This window comes from Prinia subflava, chromosome 5 (assembly GCF_021018805.1).
Source record: "Prinia subflava isolate CZ2003 ecotype Zambia chromosome 5, Cam_Psub_1.2, whole genome shotgun sequence".
NCBI lineage: Eukaryota > Metazoa > Chordata > Aves > Passeriformes > Cisticolidae > Prinia > Prinia subflava.
This window is the reverse complement of record NC_086251.1, coordinates 28,041,668-28,069,333: the sequence shown is the minus strand read 5'-3', so window position 1 is coordinate 28,069,333 and position 27,666 is coordinate 28,041,668. Positions and strand designations below refer to the sequence as shown.

Below are 27,666 nucleotides of genomic sequence, written 5' to 3'. Positions count from 1 at the left end.
TAGAAAACACCCGCAAACTTCCTGAGTCACGAAAAGCTGGCATCAGAAAGCTGCTGGGATGCAGCAACCCAACACTCGCACGGATTGCACCTGCACTTCTGCAGTATTTGTTCCACATTCGGCAGTACCAATTGCAGCAGGTGGCGGAGGGGAAGAGCAGCGCACTTCTGCTCTGTGGATTTCCTCTGCTGAAGTACAAGGGCACCGGGACAGTGGGAGAAAGGGTACAGTTTCCAGTTGCTGGGATGAATTATAATGTAATCCACACAAAGGAGCGGAATTAAGGCTGCTAAGGAAACCCTTGTTCTAGCACCTTCTAATTTGTTGTTTTGTTGGGGTTTTTTTTGGGGGGGGGGTTGTTGGTTTTTGTGTTGGTGGGGGTTTTTTTGTTTGTTTGTTTGTTTGTTTGTTGGTGGTTTTGTTTGTTTGTTTGTTTTGGTTTTTCTGGTTTTTTGGTTTTTTTGAGGGGGGAGGAAGGGGGCCTAGACTTTGACACCATAATATTCCTTCTATTTTTTAATATGTTGTATATATAGCATCATATCTATACATAGCTGTGATGGAATATTGTGACCCATTCTGCTTTTCCCCAGAACCCTAAATACATGTCCTAGCACCAGGACAAAGAAGTTACACATCAAGACTTACATTTAGACCATTCTTTTTACATACACACACACACACAGTTCCTCTCCAGCATTTGGGCATGCACATACAGGCACAGACTATCATTTAACCTTTGAAATCATGCTGGAAGCCTTGGAACAATCTCAAAACTACATCTGAGAATAACATTAAAAAAAAAACAAACAGAGGTATATACACAGTATATTAGTTATTTTCACTTTGCTTTACTGGTATGGAGATGCTCCTTGAAAGCCATTTTTGAAGTGTTTTATCTGCTATTTCTCTGTTCACTTGAAATCATAGTTCTGTTTGTAACTTTTAATTATTCATACAGCAGCCAACTCTGATTTTATAGCAATGATGATGATGCTTCAGGTGAAAAACAAAACAAAAGGATCAGAGTAACACCTACCCATAAGGTAGTATTCTAATGCCAAAATTTTTAGCCAGGAACAATCAGGTAAGAGAAGGATGAAAAACATACAAGACATCCCTATAAAGTTTAGTATTTTTTCACCATACAATCATCTTTAAAGAAAGATTAACAACTTGTCCTTGGGGTCACCCAAAAATTATAATGCATGTCCCAAACAGCATGTCACTTTAGTTACTGTCTATAGAGCCAAAGAAGCCTACAAGACATTTATTTAAGTTTTAAATCACAAGGAAGCCAGTTACTGTATTTAAACTGACTTTTCAAAATATGAGTGTGTCATTCAGTTTATAATACTCTAAAAAAGCCAAAACAAATAATATCATCCAGTGGAAGCTCTTTACAAAACCAAATTTATGATTTCAAGATCAGATATTTCTTATTTTAAGAAATTTTAAGTTCATATATTATAGCACTGTTTTCAGTCATCAAAGTAGTTTCAAGCTTATTGTGGAAAGACTATTTCCTTAAATTAGAAAAAATAACACATCAATGGTTAATGCTTTTTTGCTTTTTTTTTTTTTTTTTTCCTCTAGACTACAAAAAACCCACCCAAACTTTCTCCAAGAATAAAAATAAACAAAACATTTACCCCAACCAATTGTCTGCAGGGATAAAAAACTTTAGCCGCCTGTCTCCAGCCCTCCCACTTAGCCCAACTTCTGGTGAAATGGACACATCTTGAAGGACAGGCCCACGGAAAGGATACTGTGCTGAAACAATCTGTCACTGGCCTTGGCATTAACTCACCTGGCAATACTCTCCAGCATTTTGGAAGGCGGGCAGGATACGTCTGCTGCCACACTAATACAGAACAAATCCTTCTTTTCCATTCAACCCCCCTGCACCTCAGCCAGCCAGTGGTTGGTGACAGGGTAGGGACATTCACCTGTCAGCCAGCCTGACAAGAACCCCGTGACAGTAACCAACCCAGGCCACTATCTCTGTGTCCAGGAAAAGGGATGTGCATGCGAAAAGTCTGCTACAGGAAAGCAGGTGACGTAACAGGTTGAAACAAAATGCAGTAAAAAAGTCAAATAAAGGAAGACTTGTAATTTGTCCATTCACATCAGGAGCATTAAAGGACACTGTCAAGTTACTACACCCAAAATAAGCCAGTGCCTGATACACCCCTCAGATTAGTTTAGGTAGTCACATCACAAGGCTGACCCAGAATACTTATAAATTACCAAGAACTGTAACATGCATATTATTTTGATACTCTAAGTCAGTAGGTTTGCTTTGGCTCAGCAAAATTAACTGAAGTGGTGTGTTTTGTACCTCTCAGGAGATTTGGTGTTCTTAGATAAGAAACCTTTAAACGCTATTCCAGGATTTAGCATCTAATCCACATTCCATACAAATAATTCTAGAGAATTAAATAGGCTTTGCATCAGATCTATCAGGGTGTGTCATCCTCCTCCATGGCCAGTCTTGCCTACTTGCTACCCACACCATGACGCACAGCAAAGCTGGGGCTCTCTGCAGCCAGTTTGGCTGGCCAGAGGAGCGAGATGGGCCAAGTTACACCAACAAACTCCATGAGCCAAGTGTCCCACTTCCTGTAACCTTCAGAGGTGAACAAAGCTGCATGAAACTCAGCTCAAGAGAGGAGCAGCCGAGCCTTCAAACAGGATTTACTGTCTTGGACACAGTTCCATGCAGGTGTAGAAGTGCCACTTTTGCAGCCAGAAGTTTACACTGAGCTACCCCTCCACTGGTGCTGTCATCCTGAAGTTGTCATGCAAACACAACAGAAATACCAGGCACATCTCTGAACTCAGACAATAGAAGCAAAACCAGCTGGTTAATAATGTTTTAAGAAATACTACAGAGGTGACTTTAAGCTGAACATTTATGAGTTCATTCTTCCTAATGGGTAGGATTAATCTAACATGTTAAGACTAGTACAGCTTAGATAAAAGAGTATCTGTATTCCAATTGCTTATACCCTTATATACCCTTATACAATGTATTCATGGCACACATTCAGGGAGCAATCAGAAAGCTGTGCATTTTCTTCTATGCCACACCTTGCATACTGCAGCTTACTACAGGCCAGCAGCACAAGAGACCACCACATCCTGCAGCATTAGCTAAGCCTGAATAAATTATTTTTAACTGCAACTAACAAGCTCTTATCCTCTTTAGGGACAGTCACATATTTTGTGTATGTGCTGCATACAAAAATTTTAATAACATCTTTTCCAGTCCCTGCAGCACTGCTTGCCACTACCAGCAACAGGCAGAAGGAAATCAGGGCCACTTAGGAACCCCTTTCCAGTGAGATTTTCTTTTCATTGAACTATTTTGCACTAATTCAGAAAGCCTGTAACCATTTCCTTTCAGTCACACCACATTCCTAGTGTATTCCAAGTCATTTCATCAGCACTAGAACTGGGAACCTGGAAGTACTGGATTTCTCTCTAAGCTCCCCCCTAAAGCAAGCTCCCCTCAGTCCACCTACTGAAAGGGCATTGTAACATAGCAGAGGATTTCAGTGACTATTTTCAATTAACCTGCAGAGAAGCTTTGGAATTGAACTTTATTCTTCCCACATAACTGAACTCAGAAGGAGTCATCTTTCCTTTTTTTTTGTTTTGTTTTGTTGATTTTCAGAAGATGAGGGGAAGAGGCAGAGGGAAATGAAAAACTGACTCATAAGATATTCAATGGCAGATAAAATGGTGACAAATTGACATACTTTAAAAAGCCCTAACACTGCATGTACACCTTCAGCCTCTGAATTACTTATTGCCAGTCAAGAACAAGATCTTGGGATATAACCAGGAATTATTTGAGAGCAGCTCACTATTGAACCACAAGTCAAAGACGACACACTCTGGGCATTGTGCCACAACACAGGAATCCATAATGTGCTCGATTTCTCAATACTTTGCACAGTTTGTTAGAGCTAGAAAAGGCACAAAGAAGGATAACCAGAATGCTCAGTAGACATTGAAAAATTTCTGTACAGTCAGTTTGTACAACCAAAAGTAAGAACAACTGTCCAGCTGTTTGCCAATATCAGCTTTTTTTATCCTCCTGTTATGGTCTATTCCCATATCAGGTATATCCAGTCCCATAACAAGTATATCCAACCATTACTACAAAAATCATTGCTTTAGTGAGTCTGCCCCATAGAATTCAATCCAACCACATTATGCTATGTAGTTCAAAAAGAACTCCAAAATAAAAAGAATTCCAAAACAAAATACAGGTGATCATCCAATTATTTTCACTTATTTCTTTCACCATTTTTTTTTTTTTTTTTTTTTTTTTTGAGAGAGAGAAAAACATGTCAAAATAGTCCCTAAAATTTCTTCTGAAATGATCCTCCCTCATTTCACAGGGCTGATGACTGCATGAATATATGCAACTGACTGTAAGGAAGGATACCAAATAGCTGCACTCCTTCCAAAAGACATTTCTAGTGGATACTCTCCTCAAGTTAGAAGTACTTCTCTCTTGGACACGGTATAAATGCAGATAGCAACACTGTATAAAGGCATTAATCCACTCTTCTAATTTTATCCAGAACACATGGGAGCAATTTTATTTCACTGATTTATCACTGTACAAGGTTCACCCTTTATGTTACTTCTTAGAAGTTCCCCTAGACTTTGAGCTTACGCATAACTCAGTGATAATCTGTATTTTCATTTTCTTCCACACTGTTTCCAGCTGTTCTGAAACATCATTCTGAACAAAGATAAAATATGTTTGAGTACTCAAAGTGAGGATGCTCTACCAGCTGATGTAATCACTTAGCCTTAGGAAAGCAGCCATTTTCTAGAAAGAAAATAAGTAAACACTGTGAGTCAACTTACACTGAGTTTTACCCAAACAGAGAAAACAAAAACCAAACAAAACAAAAAATACACCCTACACACCACACACAATTAAGTCTTGCTGGGTAATTAACACAGATCAAACCCTGTGGCCTGGTAGTCTCTTAAAGGCCCTGGAAGCTCTTAACCATTTCATATAGAGTTCTGTCACCCTTCCTGATTTCCCACAACGTTATGGTACAGAATTTATACGATTCTTCAGCCAGTTATTTACCTATTCTTCTTCTTTGGGATCTTCAGAGCTTTCCTGCTCCCAGTTAGTGCTTTGCTCAGGGAAACAATATCTCAACAAAGCCCATAAGCCATGTTCTATATCTTACCTCCTCTTTCAATTTCCATCCAATTAAGCTGAGAGCTAAAGTTTTGTTACATGGTCTTGGTTTTGTTTTGGAACTGCAAACTGATATATTACACCTTGTATGTGAAACAATTATTGTTTCAGTTCTACAAAGCACATAAGTAGTTTGAGTTGTCTTCAGACTTTTGAAGATCATCTTACAAAACAGTGCTAAGACTACCCTATCTGCAGTGTTGTTTGAATTTAGTTATTTACCTAATATTTCTTCCCAGAAATAGTCTATTGTTTTCATTTAAGTGTTGTGTGTCTTGTCTAAAATATTTTTATGTCATTATTTTCCACAGGTACAGAGAAATGACAGACCATAAACTGTGCAGAAAGTTAATTTTATTAGTTTGTACTAATGGGAGTTCCTGCAGTGCTACTCCCATGGGCAGACTTCTGCACCAGGCACATTCTTTGAAATCCACGGGCTGGTGTCTATACTGGTGATCACACGCAACCAGAGCTCAGTATTCCTGGCTTCTGTGCAGTGCTCAGAAGAGCAGCAGTTTGAAAACCAGGTCCTAGAAGGGCTCCATGAAGCAGAGCATCTATGGAGTCAACAATGAAACAGGCATTCCAGTGGACTGGAAGGCAATGTCACTGTCCATCATAAATATCAGGGTACACACACAATTAGAATGACCAAAGGCACAGCAGTCTCAGAATAAAATTTAAGACTGAGCCACAATGATACATCTGGAAGCATCCAGAAGATATAAACAGTAATATAAATTACTGTATTATATTATATATTACCATATAATATATATTACTCTATGTTATTGTAGTAATATAGGCATATAAATGGTAAGCAGGACATGAGTAGACAATATCCATTATCGAGACCAGGTATCTGCAGATTATCTTTAACTTTCCTTCAAATCCTCCCCCTGTCACCAAAGAAATTGAAGAACCCACACATACCCTCTACAGAACACACAGATATATGGAAACTGCTTTCCCATGGTAACCTTCTCTCCTCCCACCCATCTTCCTTCAGGATATTCTCCTGAACATCCTCAACAGAAACTTGCTCACCCCACTTTACACGTCAGTAACAGGGAGCCTCCCACACCGGTCTGCACACACTGAGCTGAGCTTCCTCCTCCTCCCGCCATGTTCTCCCTGAGAGAAGATTCAGAAGAGAATGAGAGAGGAACTCTTACCTCATAAAACCTTCATTCCCTTTCCTAAAAAAAGAAAAAAACAACAAACAAACAAAACCCCACAGCACCAAAAAACCCAACAACAACCAAAAGAAAGCCCACTTGAAACAAGAAATTCCAAATTCCAACACACATCTTTAAAGATGAGGTGGAGGGGGAGGGAGACTAAATCACTCCTGCATCATTCAAACAGTACTTTGACAAAGGGAATAGCTACAGCACAATGCACACAAGACAGTTCAGGATGCTCACACTCCAAAACAGTGTTCATTTACTGTCCATTTCTGAGAACCACCCTCATATGATTACAATGCCTCCTTGCACACAAGTCTCTCCAATTACTTGCTTTCCTCTGGATATGAGCAGAACATAGACTTTGAGAAATGATGTATGAGTAGCCCTGTAACACTGCATCTTTAGTTGCTAGGAACTTCAAAGATAAAGTTGTTTTCTGAAAGCAAAACACTGACTTCCAGATTGAAATTTCTGGAGAAGGGTTTACTCCTGCAATATCATCGGTCTATACATCTGTTCAAAGCCTCATGTATTTAATATAGAAGTCTGCTAAGAAAGATGATTCCTATGGTCTGTGTCACAAATTTTTCTTCCAGTGGGAAATCAGCATCAGAGCCCTGACATCTGCTATTGATGTGTAAAAGCAGAACAGTTCACCTCTCTCTGTATAACAGTACAACCTTAATACCCAATGCAAGCAAGGGAGACTATGAAGCAACACAAGATTTTGACTCCAAAAGAGGATACTTCCTTGGAGATGCTGACTAGTTCTTTCCTGGCAAATTTTAAATACAAGACTAGAAATGAATCTTGTAACTGCAAGCACTTTATGTATTAGAGGCCCATAGGCTAAACAAATGAGTTTGGAGGAAAAATGAAAAAGCTGCCACTGCTCTAAAGACAGCATTATTTACACCAGGAACTTGACCTGCCAATGCAGATCTTGAGTTTTCCCCCTAAAAAGGGTCAGGACAGCATTATTCAGCACAGGGTTCCTCACCATCAGGATATTCTACTCTACAATGGCTCTGCAAGGAATACAAGTGCCAGTTCTGGATTCTGGCAGTGTAAGCCTTGTTAGCATTCCTACCTGCTTCACCATCTGCAGACATTATTTTTTATTAAAAAAAAAAGGTTTCAATTTTCATAGGGAACATGGCAGAGCACAGACATCTGTGGTCAACACTACTTTCAAACCTAATGCCTTCAAATGAGCATTCTCCCCACCCCTACACTGGAATTTGTGGTAATGAAGTTCTGGTTTTGTAGACAGAGATATGTTGATCTACGCATATACACACACAACTTTCATAGGCACACACCACCATCAGGACAGGTGAATATCAGTACACATTTAATAGTCAGACTGAGCAACAATTAATAAGGACAGAAGTCAAAAACCCACAAAAGACATTTCAGAGTGTTAAGTAATGGCTCATGCTGCACATAAATAATATTTAAGATATTTAGCTAAAACATCAAAAATGTTCAAAAGGACCACGTAAATAGCACTTTGCCATTCAAAAGACAGCATGCTATTTTGAAAGAAAAATGTAGTATGAAAATGCAACCATTTCTGGACTAACAAAACCTAACTGTGCACAGAAGCCTGTGCTATATCAAAGGAGTAACAAGTCAGAAACAAAATGGCAAAGCAAACCATTCTTCCTACAGCAAAAATTAAAGGATCTTTAACATCCCTCTCAAGTTAGGGTCAATAAGAGTTCATTTAAGACATACACAGTTATCTGCATAAAATTTAGCACCAGAGTCTGGATTCCAGCTTGTCTTTCTAGGGAGAAAAATTTCATAGAATATCCTGTGTTGGAAGGGATGCAAGGACTATCAAAGTCCAATTCCTGGCGCTACACAGGACTAGCCCAAGACTCAACACCAGAGAGTCTGGGAGGTTCCCAAGATCATCCAAAAAATCAGTGTGAGAGGCCTTGCAACGACATCAGCTACCTCTTCAGAGTATTCTCAGATTAATCCCATCAGGCCCCATAGAACTACAGGGATCCAGCTGGTGCAGCAGATCCTTCAGAAGTTCAGGATCAGCTGGGAGTTTATCATTTACACAGCCATGGTCTTCCAGCTCAGTGCACTGGGACCTCCTGACTTGAAATGTGGATTTCAATTTGAATCTTCATATGCACAACAGAGGTGAGTTCTGTCACACCAGAGAGCCTTATCTTCTGAATTCCTAATCTTGTGCTGCCTTCTTGCTCTAGAAAGCAACTCAGTACACCTATCACTGCAGTCATTTGGCTCTGACCAAGCAGATTAGAGCCAGCCTGTTGCCATTAGCAAATATGGGTACATCATCTTTGTAGATCCAAGGCCATGCCTGCCCTGCAGTAACTCACTACAGGCATGGCAGCCTAGTGATGTTGCAATTTGGATTCTTGAGTTCTCATACTCATAGAAGCTACACCAGGAAACACTCACAAGTAATAAACACTTCCATTTCTCTACCAGACTGGCAACATCAGCCACCAGACTTGTCATTCTTCACTCAGCGAGCTGCTGCTACATGGATCAGAAGTCTCTCTTCAACTGTTCCCTTAACGTCTAATCAGATTCAGGTTTGGATTTTCTGTTTTGTTGTTGTTGTTGTGTTTTGGGGATTTTGGTTGTTTTGTTTCTTCTAGCAAGCTCCAAGTGGCTGCAGCAGCAAGACTGTTGTGCCCTGGGCTGCTGCAGCCACAGGCAGCAACATGCAGTCAACTGAGGTGGCAAACACAGCCCAGGCACCCGTGCCTCCCATGGGGGAGGGCAGACCATGGCAAACAGAAGGTCTCAGACGGGCTCTCACCAGAGACCATCTCTTGGAATGTGCCAGCCTATCTGAGGAGGCCCGTACCACTGCAGCTGCATTTCTACCAATACACAGAACCAGTCACCACCCACTCACACCTTCTCGCTCTGCAGTCCATCTTTGATTATAATCAGAAGTCATAAAGCCTCTCCCCCAGTGCCAGCAAAAGTATAACCTAAACATTACTGTCTTTTATTGACACCTTGCTAAGAACCTAAACAATTTTTAATTGCAACTTACTTTTGATAAGTTTTACATACAAATTATTATTTTGGATCCAGGGAAAAGATTGATTCATTACTCATCAGACTATCCAACAAATCATGTCTAAGCATTTCTATTAAGAAAAGAATTTAAAAGAAGGCAAGGTTTGACCAGCATATATCTCACTCCCAAAGATACTTGACTGGAAGAGACTTCAGATATAGTGTCAGAGCAAAATTTATATCACTTATATATTTTATAGATTATTAAAAATATATTTTGTATTAAAAAGAAATACATATACATAAATACCAAGATACATATCTCATGGGCTTGTTTTTTATGACCTTTGACCTGCAGGATAGACAAAGCTGATAGCAGGAGAAAGAAGTTTCACCTTCTTACTTGGAGGCAAAGTCTGGCTAAAATATGCCACATCAGTGTCCCTGAACTTTAGAGCTATAAATACAAATAAATACACTTTTACAAAGGGATTCATTGGTGCATTTCTGCTTTTAAAATCGATTTTTATAGGGATTCAATACTTGGTACAGAAGACCCTACAGAGCCAAGACACAGTGGTTTACGCAAGTGCACTGCTGCCCTCTCCTGGGCCAGCTCCGATTCGCTCCCGTCCTGAAAACACCCAGCAGATCCTCAAGGGGAGCTGCATCTCCAAGAACAGCAGGACCACTTTGGGAGCTCGAGATTTAAACTAGACAGAGTTAAAAAGCGAAACATACAGAATAAACGCGGGAAGTTAGTGATCTTTATACAAACTGACAATTCATCACCTTAATTGCTTAAATTCTACAGCAGTTTGTTCCTTGGCTTTGATTGAAGACATTTTTCCTAATACCCACCAAAAGGGTTGTCAAGCATTAGGTCAAGCTGCCCAGAAAAGCAGTGGAGTCATCATTCCTGAAGATATTTAAAATATGTGTAGATGTGGCACTCAGGGACAGGGTTTAGTGGTAGACTTGGCAGTATTTGGTTAATGGTTGGACTGGACCATCTTAAATGTCTTTTCCAATCTAACCAATTTTATGACCTAATGCCAGAGAATCCAAAAGTTATTTTCTGCATTAACAGCAGAACCTGTGGGACAGCAAGACATTCTGAAAACTACGATAAAACAGCAAACAGCAACTTTCACATGAGTTTTGACACTATTACTGCACGACTGCTGCAGCTCATAATGCAGAGTCAGCACAAGGTTACACAGACTCTTAAATTGCTTTGATTTCAGCAGTATTAGAACAAACACAAATTTTACTATTAGACAAAATCCCACTTTTGATTACCCTGCATAAACCCTGGGTAATTCATGGGCCCAAGTACCCTTCCCACTTACCAAAGTTTAAAGTCTTATGTAAGCTGAGCTTTAACAGGCAGAACACAGGTTTAACCCCCAGAAAGCATGAGGCAAAATTCACAGCTTAAGCCTCAGCAAAAGAAGAGCTTAGAGAAACTAATTTTAATTTTGAGATGCATCTGCTAAGAAGGAACACAGGCTCATGCCCTGCAGTTCATCTGAAAGGCAACTTATTAAACTGTAGTAATCCTAAACCTACATTCAGACCCCAAAGTCTAACGTTATTGATAAAATTTGGTCTTTACAGATTGTTTTAACACAATTTACAAATACATTTCAATCAACTAAATAAGCACAATCTGAACATATGTATTTAATCAACTATAGGGGTACAAACCCAGTCCCTCAGGTCAAGGAAGTAGAAAAACAGCCGAGGTGACACAGTGGCAGAGTGCATTCTGCAGGGCAGGATGGCCTGGACCAGTTCACGCACCAGCCTGGATGAGCAGCATTCCACCGCTGCCAGCACGAGCACAGCCAATTCCACAAACCTGCAGTGGAAACAACGGCCACAAAGCAGTTCTCAAACTGCTCACACCTCTGCCCATAAACTCCATGGAAGCTGGCCCTGCTGCACAGCTGTAGGGCATCCTACAACTCCAAGCTGAGTATAGCCTGCAAAACCACTCTGCACTAGGAAAGCCCCAGCTGAGTAGTGGTATATCCAGCTTTTAGGAACAATTGTTCAAGGAAAGATCTGTTCTCCATGAAAGGGGTCCAAAAAAAGGAAGCAAGAATCATCAAAACTAAAAGTTGTCATCTAAAATATCCTAGTAGAATGGTATTCTTGAGGCTGTCCTCAATCTACAGGAAATTATTCAAATGGGACAGCTTTTTCACACTTCAAATATGGAATACAACTGCAGAGAGCAGGGTAACAAATTGCTTTCTATATCCACAGAAGGAAGAAGGAATAGCACTAATATTTTTAAACTGCAGCAATAAGGTAACACATCAAGAAACAACCTGACAGTGAATAAATACTAAAATAAAATAATCAGAATAAACCAAACTAAAATACTTTAGGAAGAGGTTAGACAAACTATTGCTTAGGAAAAATGTATGGGTGAATGTGTGTATTTTATTTATATATTTGTATATTTTATTTCAATGCACACATGGAAAACCAGTGATCTCTGAAATATCTTCCAGTCTACTCTTCATCAGCTTTCATAGTATCTGCAATACAAATGAGAAAACAAATAATTTCATACACTTCTTCCCCAATAGTAACTATTTCAGTGACAGGAATAAGCATTATAATAAGCAGCACATATTGGTCACAGAACCTTGAATATTGCTCACTGGGCACCAGAAATCAAACAGATGAAACAAAGACAATGAACAAAGCAGAATATTACAGTACTTGCAAAACATTAGACATTCTAGGCTATTACCCACAAGCCAGGAAATACCATGAAAAAACCCACTCCCTAGAACCTGTGCATAGGAGTACCAGCAACAAATTTAAATACAGATCAAGTACCAACACCATATAAACCATCACTCTGAATCCAGTCAACACCAGTCAGTTCTAGCAACAATTCACTTTCTATAGGCACTTTTCTCCTGTTACTGTATTAAAATTCAAAATTACCTCGTGAAAGCTAAAGATCCCTATCGCTAAACCACTATGAGAAACAGACCAACTAATAAAACATGCCTTAGAATTAGACCATACTGGTGCTCTGCCTTGTAAAGACAAAGAAATAGAGCTCACAAACTGTATATGCAAGCCACAGGTGATTTCTCCAGCTGTTTCTATCCTTAAGTGAATACTTTCCAAGACTATTTTAACTCTATGCATTTTAGACTTAAAACATAGATCATGCAAGTGAGAAACAAAAATGCTACCTCCCAAAAATTACTCTCCTGCCAAGTAAGACAGCAAACCTGTGCAAAGTCTAAACATCGAATGCAACTAAACCCCATTGCCTATTTACCTAGTACTAGCATTTCTTACTTAAGTTGTTAAAGCAACCAAAAAAACCTCTCATCCTTTTGGAAGCAAAAAGGCTAAACCCCAATTTTTCCACAATTTTTTAAAGTATTGCTTTTGGGGTTTGTTTGTTTGTTTGTTTTAGCATTAATCATTCATTAAATGAACAAACTTTTTTACAATCCTGGCAATAACTTTTTTTAAAGACCTAGATGCTAAACAAGCAGGAAGGGGAAGGTCATTGCACAAAAGCTGCTTAGGGACACCTTTAATAAACGATGAAGAAGAGAGGGGGTTATTACTCTGACTGCAAGGAGATTGTAGCTCCCACCACACCCCGGCGGCGCTCGGAGCAAGCGAGGAGCTGTTACCCTCTGCTGCAGCTTTCCCGCCCACCTTGTGCCCCAATACTGCCCACCGGCAGAAGGCTCAAAATAAGAAAAATATAACCACTAAGGGGCCTCAGCCGGGAGAGTCACTTTCAAGACACTATCTTTTCTGAATTCTTGATAAATTCAAAGCGGTTGTAACAGTTTCCAGGTGCCCACAACCGAAGGACGACTTATGAAGGAGCCAGCGACGTAAGAGAAAGAAGCGGAGGTACCCTTTCGGTATGCCCTCAGAGCAATCCCCCAGCAAACCCCAGACTGCCTCTGCCCTGCGCTGCTTCCCTACCGTGCTAAACGACCCCTCCACCCCACGCTGCTGCCCTGCCGAGCTAAACGACCCCGCGCTGCTGCCATGCCCTGCCAAACGCCCTCAGCGCCGCACCCCGCACCACCCACCGCCCTCAGCGCGGCCCCGCCCCCGCGCGGCGCACGCGCCGGCCCGCCCTCCTGCGGTTGGACGAGTGAGCTGTCCATCAAAGGCAGGCACGGTTGAACGCCAATGAGAAGCGGGTCTGGGGGCGTGGGCGGGGCGCCGGCTGCAGCGCGGATGCGGGCCCGGCGCGGTGAGGGACGGGCGGGCCCGGGGAGGCGGTGGGGGACGCTCGGTTATCTCTGCCCTTCTGCCTCCGGGGTTTTGGCTTCAGCGCTGCGGGGTGAGCCGCGGAGCTGGTCCGGGACCAGCGGGGAAGTCGACAGGCGTAGGGGAGCGGCTGTGCTGCGGTCGGTCGGAGGGCCTGGTCGTTACAGGTTGAAACTGTTGGAAAAGAGGGCACGTTAAGAGACTTGTGTTGTGTGCCGAGCCGTTCCAGGCAAGTTGAGATATGTGTGTATGTTTGCTTTAAGAGTCGAAATGCGGAGAAACTACCGTCGAGGCAAGGAGAGGCGCGGATGGAGCAGTCACAAGCGCAGCCAGCACTCCCACCGGCACAGAAGACTCAGTCACAACAACCGCGCCCAAAGGCAAGTACGGGCAGCATGCTTAGCATGCGCTAAATCATTGAGTCTTACGCCTGATTAAATGTGCACAGTGATGGCTTCCTAGAATTGAGAGGGTTGCCACCTGAAGATCTAGTAGACAGGACTTCTGGTATATCTGTCATCCCTGCTGGGAGTGGAATTGCACTGATTTCTGGAAGTTTATTGTGTGTTCACAACTGTTCGCTGGTTTTAAACTGAGAGGCGGTTCCGTGAGCCAGTCCTTTCAGCTGTGCATTATCGTCCATAAACCCTTCATCAGTATGCAAAGACAGTTCAGGGAAGAAAAATATAATTATTTCGTTCTACGTACCTATTTATTTTAAGCCTCTGAGTCTACTGGTGTAAAATCTGTCATTAAAGGATCTTCCCGAATGTTTGAAAGCGTGGTAAGTAGTGTGGTAAAAATACCACATCTAGCAGATGAGGAAAATGAAACAATGTCTCAGGAATAATCCCCTGCTTTGAACACAGCCCCTTTCAGGAAAGCACGTTTTGCATTTTAGAACTTACACTTGCCTATGTTTCAGCTGGTTTTATGGTTGCTTTTTCATTAATCTTCTGTTTATTTTGCATGTTTCTAAACCTCATCAGTGAAATTCTTGTTATGTAGAGAATGGCAAAATATTTTTGACCTGACATCAGTGTTTTACCCACACTGTCTCTTGCTTTGTGCCGTGAAGACTTGTGTGCTTTCAGGAGTGGGCTGTTTGTTTAATGTACAGTTGCCCAGTTAATCTTTTGCTAAAAAAAGTTAAAGGCATTAAAGAATCAACAGCCACCTCTAATGTATTAAAAAGTAATTTAAGGCTTTTAGGATGTTGGTATCACTAATGTTGAGAAACTTTTAAGCTGGATGTTTTTCACTGTTTGATTGTCATGGTTTAATGTATGGTCATGTGCAGAGTGTGCTGTCAGAGCACTGCACGATGGTACTCCATTGATGTCAGTAACAATCTGCTTTCTAGATTCTTTGTGAGAAGGATGTGTGGGGCAACTGTGAGCCTATCTTGAAGGCAACCCTATTTTTTTTTTAGTCTGGAAGAAGAAGAACCACAGACTCCAGTGAATGCAGGTCCCAGCAGCAATGAAGATCCTTCTTCATCCAGTTCAACACAGAACTCTGTAGCACCAGGTAAGAGATGATGTTTATAGGTCAAAAGTCAGTTGCTATATGCTGATTTTATGAAAAAAAGTAGTAGTGGCTGCATTAATAATCTGGTGGGACAGGAACAATCCAAACAGCAAAGTTTGTGGTGAAAAGTAACATCAGGTGATGCAAAAAGATGTACTAAGTAAAGATCTAGAGAACAGAGCCAAATCACTTTCAGGCCCACAAGTGCTTCTCATGTTTGAAAACTTGTGTGCATAGCCAAGCTGATATGAACAGAAAAATACAATTCTGTTTCTCCCTCCAGAAATACTGCTTTAGGAAGAAAATTAACTCCTAAGGAAGCAAATAAAATAAGAGAGCGTATGAAAAATTACAGCTTGTGTTCAATTACTCAGTCTTTTGAAAGGCACAACAATCCACCACTTTGTGGTGTGTCTCCTGTGTGATGTGTCTCTCTTTATGCCTTCAGTGTACTTTGTAATAAATACACTCTGGCTAAATACTTGCTCATTTACAACAAATGATGAAGTAGAAATGCTGTTGAAAAAGATGTGCTGTTTGTGCTCTGGCTTCCTGACTCATTAAACAATGCAGCAAAAACAGTGGGAACTTACATTTCTGTACAACAGGAGAGTCCTGAAGTAACTCTGAGTTTAAAGAGATTGTTTTTGCATATCAGGGTATTGTGTTGTGAGCATGCTAGATGTATCCTGCAAGACATTTTTTCCTGTGTAATTACTATGTAGTTACTGTGTAACTGCTAAATGTAGTGTGCTTTTATAAACTGATTCATTGACTAACTTTTTATTTTCGCTGACCTGAAAAAGTCTTGGTGACTTATGGCTAAGCTGAAACCTCAAAGATGCAGACAAGGAGCTGAATGGTCAGGAGCTGCAAAAAGAGGAGACTTAAAATGAAATTTCTGGTAGTAAATAAAGTTTAAAATAAAAACCTGTGAAATAAAATGTTAACAATTGCCTCTGAATAAATTTCTTTTTATCGAGACATAATCTGTCAAAATTTTTTAAATCTGTCAAAGCATTTTACTTGTCTGCCTCTGCATTCACACAGACAGTGAAGCACTAAAATTGAGTCTTTCTCATCCAAATTTATCTTTGGAAGGAGCCAAATGCACTCTTGATTTTATCTAAATCTCCTATGTCCTGAAGAAAAAGTGTCTTGTTCTGGGAAATGAATCACTTTATTTGGGTTTATTTGATACCTCATTGTCTTTTTTTTTTTTCTGTCCTACCAAGTCTTTTAACTAAGAATGTCCCCTCATGATTTATTTATGAAGAGAGACCGTTTTTGTTCTGCAACAAAACCTTTCTTTTGTGCTTTTCTGGTTGGTCTGAGTTTCCTCTTGGTGGGTGGTGACATCCCTTCTGTCCCTGTGTAAGAGCAGTGCATCTGAGCACTGTCAATAGCCCCTTTTCCTCTCCTGTACGTGGCTCCTCTGTTCCTAGGCTGTGTGTCATGCTTGGGACCTGTTGGGAGCAGAGCTTTGGGTCTGGCAACTCTGACAGTCACATGAACACATGGAATATCAAAGAACAGGAAACAAACTTAGTTATCCATCTGCTTTGCCACTTTCTCTCCCATGTCTGCCCACCTTGAAGAACTGCCAGGATTTTATTATGACCCAGAAAAGAACCGCTATTTTCGCCTACTGCCGGGACATAACAACCACAACCCACTCACCAAGGACAGCATTCAGCACAAGGCGATGGAGTGCAGGAGGCTGAGACTCTTAGAAGAAGAAGAAAAACAGAAACAGGTATGCTTTGAAGAAAAATACATTAGGCTTTATTGTACTCTGGCCCAGGACAGATTATATATTAAAGTCTTCAAGTCTGGACAGTTTAGTTTCTTTTTCTGTTAAGAATAAAGTCCTTGAAGCCTTTTGTTTAGCTGTTCCACACAGGAATGATGTCAAGTCATTACAAAAAAATCTATAAAGACACAGGAACTGTGCTGAGAATTGCAGTTGTCCCACAGTTACACTCGAGTCAGGATATTGCATGCCAGGTTTCAAATTCCTGCCTTGAATTGGCAAAGTGGGGTCTTGATTTAAAGTTTTTCACATTTTTAATAAATTTATTTATCACATTCCTGGACCTTGAAGAAGCAATGCTAACCATAGTTGGTGGAAACAGCTTCTTGAAGAAATTTGTGGACAGCAAAAATCAAGGCAGGTCTTATGTTTCTATCTGGAAAGCCTGTGTGCTTTTCTTTGTGAAGTGTTACAGTGAAATTAATGCTGATGCTGCATGTTTGTGATGTGGGTAAAATATAAAAGGATGTTTTTTCATTACCTGAAAAACATGTCTTATAACTTTACAAATAACAGCTCAGCTTGTACGCTGTCATTTGGGAGAAGTGAACAGTGTTTTTTCTTAAGCAATGAAGTTCTCCAACCAGCTCTTCAGTCTTCAGTGTAAGGAACATTTTGACTCTCAAACACTTGCTTTGTCTGAGCATTATCAAAAGGATTTCTTACTCCATAATTCAGCTAAATATCCCTTGGTCCCTCCAAGGTCTCCTCAGAAGATGTTAGCATTAAATTCTAAAAAGTTTGTGAATCATGGAATGAAATCATAGAATGACTTGGGTTGGAAAGGATCTTAAAGATGATCTAGTTCCAACCTCAGTGCTGTGGGGGGAATGGAAATGGAATGGAAAAGCAGTTTAGTACAACAATAAGACTGCATGTTTAATATCAGTCTCATTGTGATAGAGGATTTTGCTGTATAAAAAGAATTTGAGGTGTTGTAATGAAACCAGAAGGTGACTTTACACCTCTAGGTGGTACTGCTGGTTATGCAGAGTGAAAACAATGGCTGTTTGAGTTTCATTTTTTTTCTTCAGCTTCTGTATTTACGAAAGCACTCCACATCTCACAGGGTATATTCTTGTCTACTTACTGTAGTATGTCAGGGATAGGGTACTGGAATGTGTTTTATACGTTCTGACAATTTTAATATGTGTAGGCTAGAGGAAAAAGTTACTTAAATACCCAAACATCAAAGACCCACAGGGGTGTTTGAATCTTAAACAAGTAAATAAATGAGTACAGTTCTATGTTACTCTCTTCCAGAAGACAACACGGGCTGGACTGAACTCATCTGTGCTGTTACAGAAAAGGCAGCTGGGTTTGCTCAGCTCCACAAGTTATTGCAGGTACAGTGATTTGATCTGTCTTCTGTTTGTAGTGCCAAGTTGTGCTGTTAGTGCACCTGTTTCTGTCAGGTTTTCTTGCATTTCTTAGCGTTCCATTGGGATGAGAAGGAACATATTACTTAAGGTCAGAAAAAAGGTTGTATTCTGTAATAATCAGATTACTAAAATGATGAGAATTCAAATGAAGAAGTTGTTTCCCAATTTTACTTCAAAAAAAGTTCACTTTATGTATGTATATGGATATGCTGTTTTGCCACATTGTACTTTATGAGTATAGCACAGCTTTTTTAGGATAAGTGACAAGCCCCTTTCCCTGCCCCCCATTAGAACAGCAGAAGGCAAGTTAAGCTAGTGACATGCTGTGTTGCTGTTCTGGCTACTAAAGATGTGCTGGGGTTCAAAACAAAGGGATAAAATTCCATGAATGTGGAAGATGCACATGTTTGTGGGTAATGCAAGATAAATTTCAGCATGCTAGTTATTGAGGCAGTTTCTCTTGAGTGACTGAGAAGCAGTTCTATACCCTGGGCAGAATTCTTTTCTAAATATGCATTAAATTTAGGCTTACCTGAATTCTTCTCTCTTCAATCCCTTCACCCTCCTCTCTGCTTTTACAGGCTAGTCCATGAACTAAAAGTGAACTGCATGCAGAGGAGGAAGATAGAAATTCGCAGTCCGGATTCCTCAGTTGCTGGAACCAACAATTTTAAAATCATTGTGGTATGTTATGAGAAATGATAACTGTTTAAGATAAAGAGAGCTCCTCTTCAGTGAAAATTCAGGCTCTTGTAATCAAACCACACAGGTCAAATGTCAGGTCACAGGACAGCTTTTAAAGATGTGTTATTCCTGCTGTCAGTTCTTAAAATGTGTGCTCAGTACTTTAAAAAGGTAGGGAGAGGCTGTTCCTTTCCTACAAAGGAAAATTATAAAAAAGGTTGGATAGGAAAGCATATTTTGTTGAGTTGTTTTTTTGGTTTGGGGTTTTTTTTTTAATCTGATCATGTTCATTTGGAAGTAAATAGGAGCTGAGTGTGTCGTTATTGTGGGGTTGGGAGGAGGAGTGGAGAGGATCAAGAGAAGAACAAAATTAAAGAGGAGAATTGTGAGAGTGGCAATGCCTGTGGTTCAGAGAATTTAAGTAAACATCAGTAATCACTTCACATTTCATGATCTTTCATAGACTATATAGGAAGCTCTCCAGGACCAGCTCCTGGCCTTGTAAACAGAGCACTGCCTAGGTAGCTGAAGCCAAAAGGGACTCAGAAACTGTGTAAGTGCATAGAATTGTTAACACTGGAAAGCTCATTTACTGTTAGCCAAGGACTGAATCCTTTCCTTATTCCTGTTTTTTCTGTGCATGCAATTAAAAGGAGTTGGCCACTGATTTTAGAGGTGAATGGAAAGCAGGTGCTGTTGAAGGGACCAGAATTAATGTGTTGTTTCATTTTAGACCTAATGCAACTCCCTCAAGCTGTTTTTCCTGTAAGTTTCCAGTAAGTGTGACCGGTAAGCTTTTATTTTACAGGCAGATGTTGCTTGTGAACGAATATTCACTGTGAACGATGTAGAGCATGGAGGATGTAAATATGGTATCATCAATCTCAGCGGTTTGGGGAAGGAGTCTCTCACTGTGGAGATGTATGACAACCTCTACTTCACAAACCGCAAAGTACTATTTTCTGTTCCTCCTTCCTTTGGTGGTTGCATTCTCAGAACACTCTTCTTGGGAGGCTCAGGTAGAAGTGTTGTGAGGGTTGGGGAAGGGTCTAGGAGAAGAGAATGGCAGAATCTGGAAATGTGGAGCTTGGGTAAACACTGAACCACAATAAACCTGTCCTGAAAGTGCTCAGTACCAGTGATAGTTGTCAGGAGTGTTATACTACAATTGAAATGGAAGACTACGTAGAAGTACCAGCTTCCAAGGATAGTGATTACTTTGGACTGTAGCTGTCAAAACTGATTTTGGCTACCAAAACTAGATTGGCATGATTGAGTCGTAAAAATAATTTTGGAAAACTGTATTTATCCTTAAAGTTTGCCCTTAAACTGTTTAACCTCCTTTAAATATGAGGCATATTTAAAACAGGTTTTCATGATCTCTTCATGCTCAGATTCTTTCAAGGATGGTCTCTTGAATAATAGGATGTGCTTGTTGCCTTAGTCTTTTTTTGGTCAGACTTCTCAATGCTGTTCTGTTGTTATGAAGCTGAAATGCTTGTGCCCCATTACTGAGTTATTCAGTGGGCTGAGGAGTTGTGCCCAGTGCCTAATTTTATGTCATTTTTGCATGGAAATAATCTTTCCTTAATTGAATAACAGATCACAAAAATAGTATGTCTTCTTCTCTTTGAAGGTGAACTCTGTGTGCTGGGCATCACTGACTCATCCAGATTCTCATGTTTTATATCCTTTTAAAAAAAGCAAAGCTGTCGTTCAGGTTTCACAAGTCTGCATCATGCTTCACAGAAAAAGTAACTTCAAGGAATACCTCTCCTGTAGTCCCCCAGAAGATAAGTTTTCTGGGAAACAGCAGAAGTAATGAAAATCGAAATATGTTGGAATTACTGAGGCAGATGTATGGTTCTGTTACAGATATAGGTAGAATTGTTCCCATGTTAATGGTAAATGAAAGACCATGTTTTCTGCCATGGAGAATTCCCACTTCATTAATAGTGTATGTAAATGCCATATCCAAAATAATCTCATGTTTGGAAATTAGCTGAAGCGAAAGAACAGGAGCAGAGGGTTAAGGCAACAACCTTTTTGTGAAATAAACCTCTTTGAAAGTGGGGTGGTTCGTTTGTGTTTAAAACCACCCCCATATTGGCTGAGGTGAGAGGAGAATGGGAGCAATTCAGTAGCATCACCTGCAACTTTCCGAGTATGTTCTGCAGGTCTGAGTCAAAGAAGAGGGAAGTTGATGATATAGTAGAGGAACCAGTAATGAATGGTGCAGAGCCCAGAAGAGTGGAGGAAAAAATTGAATTTTGACATAGGAGATGGCAGACAACAGTTGTGCTATTAAAGTGCCAGAAGAAATTACATAGAAAAGTATGGAATGACCTGTGTGAAAAGCCAGGCAATCCCAGACTGACCCATCAGGGGCAGGAGCTCACCAGGCGTGTGCACAGCTGGGGACAGGTTTGGGATCGCTTGGTTTGGTGGGTTCGTGCTTTCCCCTAGTTGAGTTACATATGTACCCCGCTGAACTTGCAATGGAGCTTTCAAATTCTATTTGTACCTGGTATAGTCCTCATAAAATATTTAAATGTAATCTAAAGTGAGTTTTCCTTGCCTCCTATTTTTCCAATTTATCTTCATGCAAAACAGATCTATATTAATGTAGTGTCATCAACATGAAAAAGTGAGAAGAAAAATCTTATGTAGGCCATGCTTATTTTTTCTTTTTTCCCTATCAGTAAGATACATTGTATTCATACATTCATACAATACATCATATTGTATCTAGTAAGACACAATAGTATTTGCTTATCTTTCTGGTAGTGAAAATACACAAGCAAGAATCTGAGTTCTTTCTAGCTCATTCCTATGAAAGAAATGAAGTGTCACAGCTTAGTTGTAAACTGTAAAGCACATCAGAGGTCTCGAGGAAAAGTGTTGTGAGCTGTAGCTGTGTCAGGGCATCTTGCTTTTCCCATTTGTAAATATTAGGCAGCCTGTTCCATTCTAGGGAGAAAGCAGTTTTTCTTAACTCACTCCAGCAAGCTGTGTCTCATGGGAATTGCAGAAACACCAGGCTGTGCAAGTCTGCTTCCAGCATCATTGTTTAGCAGCACTAATCCAGGTAAGATGTTATTGTTGGTTTTTTGTCTTCAAGTTTTGGAAGCAATTATGGTATGAAAAGAGCGCAAATGAAAGATTATTTTAGCATTCTTTTTCAATAGTTGGTGAGACTGTTGTATTCCTGTACGACTGAAACAGCTTAAAAAGTGAAATTATGATGAAAGAACTTGAGCCCTAATTAACAAGCAGTATTCAAAGCCCTAGTTTATTTTTAGCTGCTGCAGTACTTGACTTTGGCAGGAGAACACCTCACTTGTAAAGTAAACACTTTAGATTTTTCATGAGTAGCTTGGCTTGTAATTAATACTCGGCAGCTGCACACAGCAAGTGTCACATATCCTTATATGTGTTCAGAGCCACTGCAGACTCCCTTCTCATAGCAGCTGCTCAGGTATGCTCAGTGCATAAATCAGAGGTGGAAAGCTGTTTAAATATCTCAGCCCATAGCTCCTTGTACAAGCTCCAGTTGTATGGAAACATGACTGACTGGGAGAGGACTGCATCTTAAGTCTGGCTATAGCTGATCTTTTCTGTTGAATGTTCCTGGAGGCAGGACTTAATTGATTGGACTTTCTTGATAGATGTTAGAAGCATGCTTCTTCAAGTCACAGAGTGCAGTGCTCTAATCTGGTTTCCATTCACACATGACCAGTTAAATTTATACGGAGGAAATCTGTGATGGATAAGAGTAATGGACTCATTTTAAATTTTTAATGTCTTGCTATATATGCAGCCATTAAAAAAATTTGCACAGAGTCAGTATGAACTTGAATGAAGAGTCACTGAGGGTGGATGGCTACTAACCCAGCATACTCAGTTGCTCTGTAAAAGATTTTAAGCCCTTCACCATAATTACCTGCTGTGAATTCCACCAAAGTCCTCTTGTCTAGTATACCCTACTGACTGTTTAGGTATTTCCAAATTTGATTTCCTTCGCTCTCTCAAACAGGTGGTTTGTGGGAGCCTTGCTGAGTAGATGCCAAGAGAAAAGTAGAACTTACCCTGTCTGAAACTATGTTACCCATCCATTCTTGTCCTTGTCACCTCTGCTACCTGACAGATGTGTATGTGTATGATGTGCCATGAAGGAAGGGAAAACTGAGGACATATTCTGCTAATTGGCATAAATTCTGTGCAGGGCTACTTGTGTAAGGGTCAAATCTAGGGGTTTATTACTTAATCTTTTTTTTTTTTTTTTTTTTTTTTTTAATAACCAGGCCCAGAACTTGCAGGTTAATTGGCTAATCTGTAGTTTATAAAGTAAATGTTTGGTTTTTTTATTTCTAGCCCACTCATCTTTAAAAAATGTAGTTTAAAGTAAACTTAAAGTAAACTTTTAAAGTTTAAAAACTTACTTAGTGCTGTAAGGCGAGTGTTACTTTTCCCTTTCCTGCCATGGTCAGCCCTCTGAGTACTGAAAAAATTTCACAGTCTCTCAGTATCATCTGTTTACATAGATTGTAGGTGTCCCACTTACATCATGAATTTCTGTTTCCTGTCTCTTGAGAAGCAAAAGGACACTAATTGGGTAACAAACACTTTCCCTGCTTCAGATTGAAATGTTAAAGAAATGTGGCGGTCTAAGAACCCTTCTGAGTTATCATCCTGTCCTAACATTTTATGAACACTTCACGTGTTGCTCCTGTCTTCTAGGAGACCGACCTGGAATGCTGTGCAGTTTCAAGATCTCCACTGCCTGGTCCTGCGCTTGGTGCCTGAATCCCCAGGCAGACAACTGCTTTAGCACAGGTGATCTATCTGCAAGGCTCCAACCCCCTCTGTCTCAGAGGGAAAGACTTCTTCCATCCATCTCCCAGCTGCTACGCACATTACAGCTAAACCGACATCATCTGTCTTCCTCAGGCCTGACACGGCGAGTTCTTGTGACCAATGTGATGACAGGGCATCGGCAGACGTTTGGGACCAGCAGCGATGTGCTGGCACAGCAGTTTGCCACGCAGGTAGGGAGAGCCAGCCACCTTGTTCAGAGCCCTGCCTCACTGGTGGGCTCTTCATTCTGTGTCGGCAGCGCTCCTCGTGCTGTACGTAAGGTTCTGTTGACAGCTGCTGTGGGATGGCTGTTCCACAGCAGAGCTGATGTGCTCTGATGCTTGCACACAATTTAATAGCAACAAAAGATTATCTGATTTCAAACTCTGGCAACAGGGGCAATTTTTGTTAAGATTACAGATGTTAAAGGACAAGGAAGTACAAAAGGCACAGTAATAACATGCAAAATTGATTTGGTTTTGGCAAATAATCTCATTCTAATAAAACTCATTGTATGGCCTCCACCAAGGAGAAAGTCCCTATGAAATATTGATGGACTTGTTCACAAAGAACTGGGATGGTGAAATAGGAATATGAGAATTGCAGTTTCTGTTTTGCTGTTACGATAGACTGAGTTCCTGCTTACCTTGGGAAGCTTTCACAGCTAAAGTAAATAGCTGAGGTTTGAATGGAACTAATGAATTGGCTGAAAAATGTTGCAGTGTGTAATTAAAATTCTGCATCTTAATGCATCTGTTAAAATAATTTGACAGCTACACTGTAGAGCTCAGAAGCATGACACAGACTGTGTCTGTGTGACTTGTGAGATCCTTGCAGAGGTGACCCAGTGCGCTTCTTTCTGTGGGATTCTCCCAGAGCCCAGTGCTGTACAATGGCTGCCGCTCGGGGGAGGTTTTCAGCATCGACGTGCGCCAGCGTAGCCGCAAGGGGCAGGGCTGGAAGGCGATCCGTCTCTTCCACGGCTCAGCAGTCACATCTGTCCACCTCATGGAGGCTGAGCATTATCTGATGGCAGCAGACATGGCTGGAAAGGTACGGCTTTGTTGTGTTTGGGATATTCCGTTCCTTTTAGTGTCTGGGCATTTACAGGTATTTATGCATATACTCCAGTCCACTCCCAAGGGCAGATGTCTGCTCTTAATATGTAGTATGGAACTGGGTGGTAGTTCCATTTATGAGTCTTTTTCCAGAGCCCGTTATTTATCACAGAATGGTTTGGATTGGATGGAAACTTAAAGATAACCTGGTTCCAGCCCTCTGTCATAGGCAAGGACACCTTCCATTAGACCTTCATCCAACCTGGCCTTGAACACTTCCAGGGATGGGGCATCCACAGCTTCTCTGGCCAACCTGTTTTAGTCACTCACCACCTTCATGTTAAAGAGCTTCCTAATATTTAATCTGAACCAAACGCCCTCAGTTTAAAGCCATTCCCCCTTGTCCTATCACTACATACCCTTATAAATTGACCCTCTCCAGCTCTCTTGTAGCCTCCTTTGGGAGGAGGCTGCTTTTGCAGGCTGAATTCTCTCAGCCTGTCTCCGCAGGAGAGGTCCTCTAGCCCTCTGATCATCTTTGTGGCCTTTCTGTGGACATGCTCCAACACATCCAACGTTTGGGTGCTCTCTGCTTTAATATATCCTCTCTCTAACAACTCCTTCAACTTGCAGATAAAACTGTGGGACCTGAGAACAGCAAAGTGTGTGAAACAGTACAAAGGTCACCACAATGAATATGCTCTTCTCCCTTTGCATGTAAATGAGGAGGAAGGACTTCTCATAGCAGGTGCGTTGACTTTTTCCCCTTCTATTTTTATAGTCTGTGCTAGTGATTTTCTTATACCTGAGGGGTGTTTCTTAGGTACAGCTGTTAGAAGCTGTAAAGCTGTTAAATCTTTAAAATTCAGAAAAAAATTAGCCTTAAACATACTGTAACATACTATGAAAATTATGTTATGGATGCACACTTACTGTAATAAATCCTGAAAGGTGCTCAACAGATTTATCTGCTGTATCCAGCAAAAGTCCCATTATCCTTTCCACAATATCTCTCAAGAGTAGAACAGAAAACACTTGATTTTAAAATTGAGAGAAACAACATGTAAACAGGAAACGTGATGATAATTTTATATAGAGACTATGTATATCTTTAGTTGGTCCTTGAGTGGAGAATGCGGTGATGAACTGAAGCATTGGCATATGGGCCTGACACTGCTTGTGCCTGTACCACTCAGATTCATTTTGAATGCTCCCAGTTACACTCAGATTTTTGTAGTATTATTATATTTGGGATGGGGGGAGGAAAAGAACCTGTAGATGAAAGAAAACCCTTATAGTGTAGCCAAGCTTCATAAAGTTAAAGACAGGTGACCTTTCCTTGGATTTGTCAGTAAGTGGTGGAATAATAAGAATTTTTGATTTGACTGAATTTTTCTCCCCTTTTTTGGCTTAGGAGCTTGGTAAAGAGAAAAGCACTCTAAATGCTGATTTCTTGTACCTTTAATTACCTAACAGGAAATGCACATTTTTCCCACTCTTGTAGTATTCAGTGGAAAATTTTCGTTTTTTAAAGTACAGATAAACACTTTGCCTCTTGTGGGTGTAAAAATATTCAGGGTGTTTTCCGTATAGACCTTCTGACTCTGTGGTGATAATCTTGTAGAACCATGTGAAGTCCTTTTTGTGTAATGAATTGAATTTTGCTTTCCTCCCAGTTGGTCAGGATTGCTACACCAGAATATGGAGTCTCCAAGATGCTCATCTGCTTAGAACCATCCCTTCTCCCCACCCATCATCCAAAGATGCCATTCCTAGTGTGGTGTTTTCTTCAAGACTTGGGGGTAGCCGAGGAGTTCCTGGCTTACTCATGGCTGTCAAACAGGATCTCTATCACTTCTCCTATAACTGACATTATATTCTCCTCAGACGTGGTCTACAAAGCTGCCAATCTATATGTGACTTCAGAATCTCCACACAAGTCACCAAAAGCTGTCAAGTCCTTATGTGCTGCTGTTGCATCTGCTTTGCTCATCTAATTGTGAAACTCCTTCAGCAGTTCAGCAAACTTGCTCTACACATACATCTCATACCTCTTGTAAATAAAAGCTGAACACTGATTAACTGTAGGCAAGATTCAACCTCTCTGAAATCTACCTGTAAGCCTGCCAAGCAGGTAACTTAAAGAGCCTCTGTTGTGCTAGCTGAATTTGCTGTCAAAAGGCTACTCTAACTTGATCCTAGTTTGATCACCTAACCTTTAGCTGTAGTCACATCTACCTCAAGAAGTAGGCTGGCGCAGCAGAGTGAAGCAGCTGATGTTGAGAAGCTGAACGCTGTGTTCTGGGCTTTGGTTGGGGTTCCTGCACCTGCCGGTGCTCCACCTTGGAAGCAGTGGGTTGGAAGCAACCCTGCTCCGTGGCTGGAAACAGTTCAAGGAACAGCTGTTTGCCTCACCCCCACTGTCAGTCCTGTTTGCTGGGTCATACTAAACTTCTTCCCTTTCACATGACACTAGCGTGTGACTGCCCTGCCACCATCCCCTGTAAAAAGCAGCAGGCCTGGAGCAAAGCCCCTTTTCTGGTCCAGTAGCAAAGCTGACTGCCCCTGTTAATTTATCACAGTGTTTCCTAACCCGGTCCAC

General features: G+C 40.8%; 1 protein-coding gene across 6 annotated transcripts; it reads left to right on the top strand.

The window, feature by feature from the left end:
- Window positions 1-13,601: 13,601 nt before the first annotated feature.
- On the top strand, window positions 13,602-27,142 carry DCAF4 (DDB1 and CUL4 associated factor 4). 6 transcript variants are annotated; one of them, XM_063398669.1, is made up of 14 exons: window positions 13,602-13,723; window positions 14,004-14,120; window positions 15,173-15,270; window positions 16,869-17,026; window positions 18,347-18,429; window positions 19,047-19,149; window positions 19,958-20,101; window positions 20,786-20,835; window positions 22,158-22,237; window positions 23,890-23,985; window positions 24,100-24,197; window positions 24,883-25,059; window positions 25,698-25,812; window positions 26,741-27,142. In XM_063398669.1, the coding sequence occupies exons 2-14, from the start codon at window positions 14,011-14,013 to the stop codon at window positions 26,932-26,934; spliced, it is 1,506 nt and encodes a 501-aa protein (XP_063254739.1). In that variant the 5' UTR covers window positions 13,602-13,723; window positions 14,004-14,010; the 3' UTR covers window positions 26,935-27,142. The 6 variants fall into 6 exon arrangements, 5 of the variants coding, with proteins under 5 accessions (XP_063254739.1, XP_063254740.1, XP_063254741.1 ...); XM_063398670.1 differs by having other exon boundaries at window positions 13,686-13,813; XM_063398671.1 differs by lacking the exon at window positions 13,602-13,723 and adding an exon at window positions 13,772-13,907.
- Window positions 27,143-27,666: the final 524 nt, after the last annotated feature.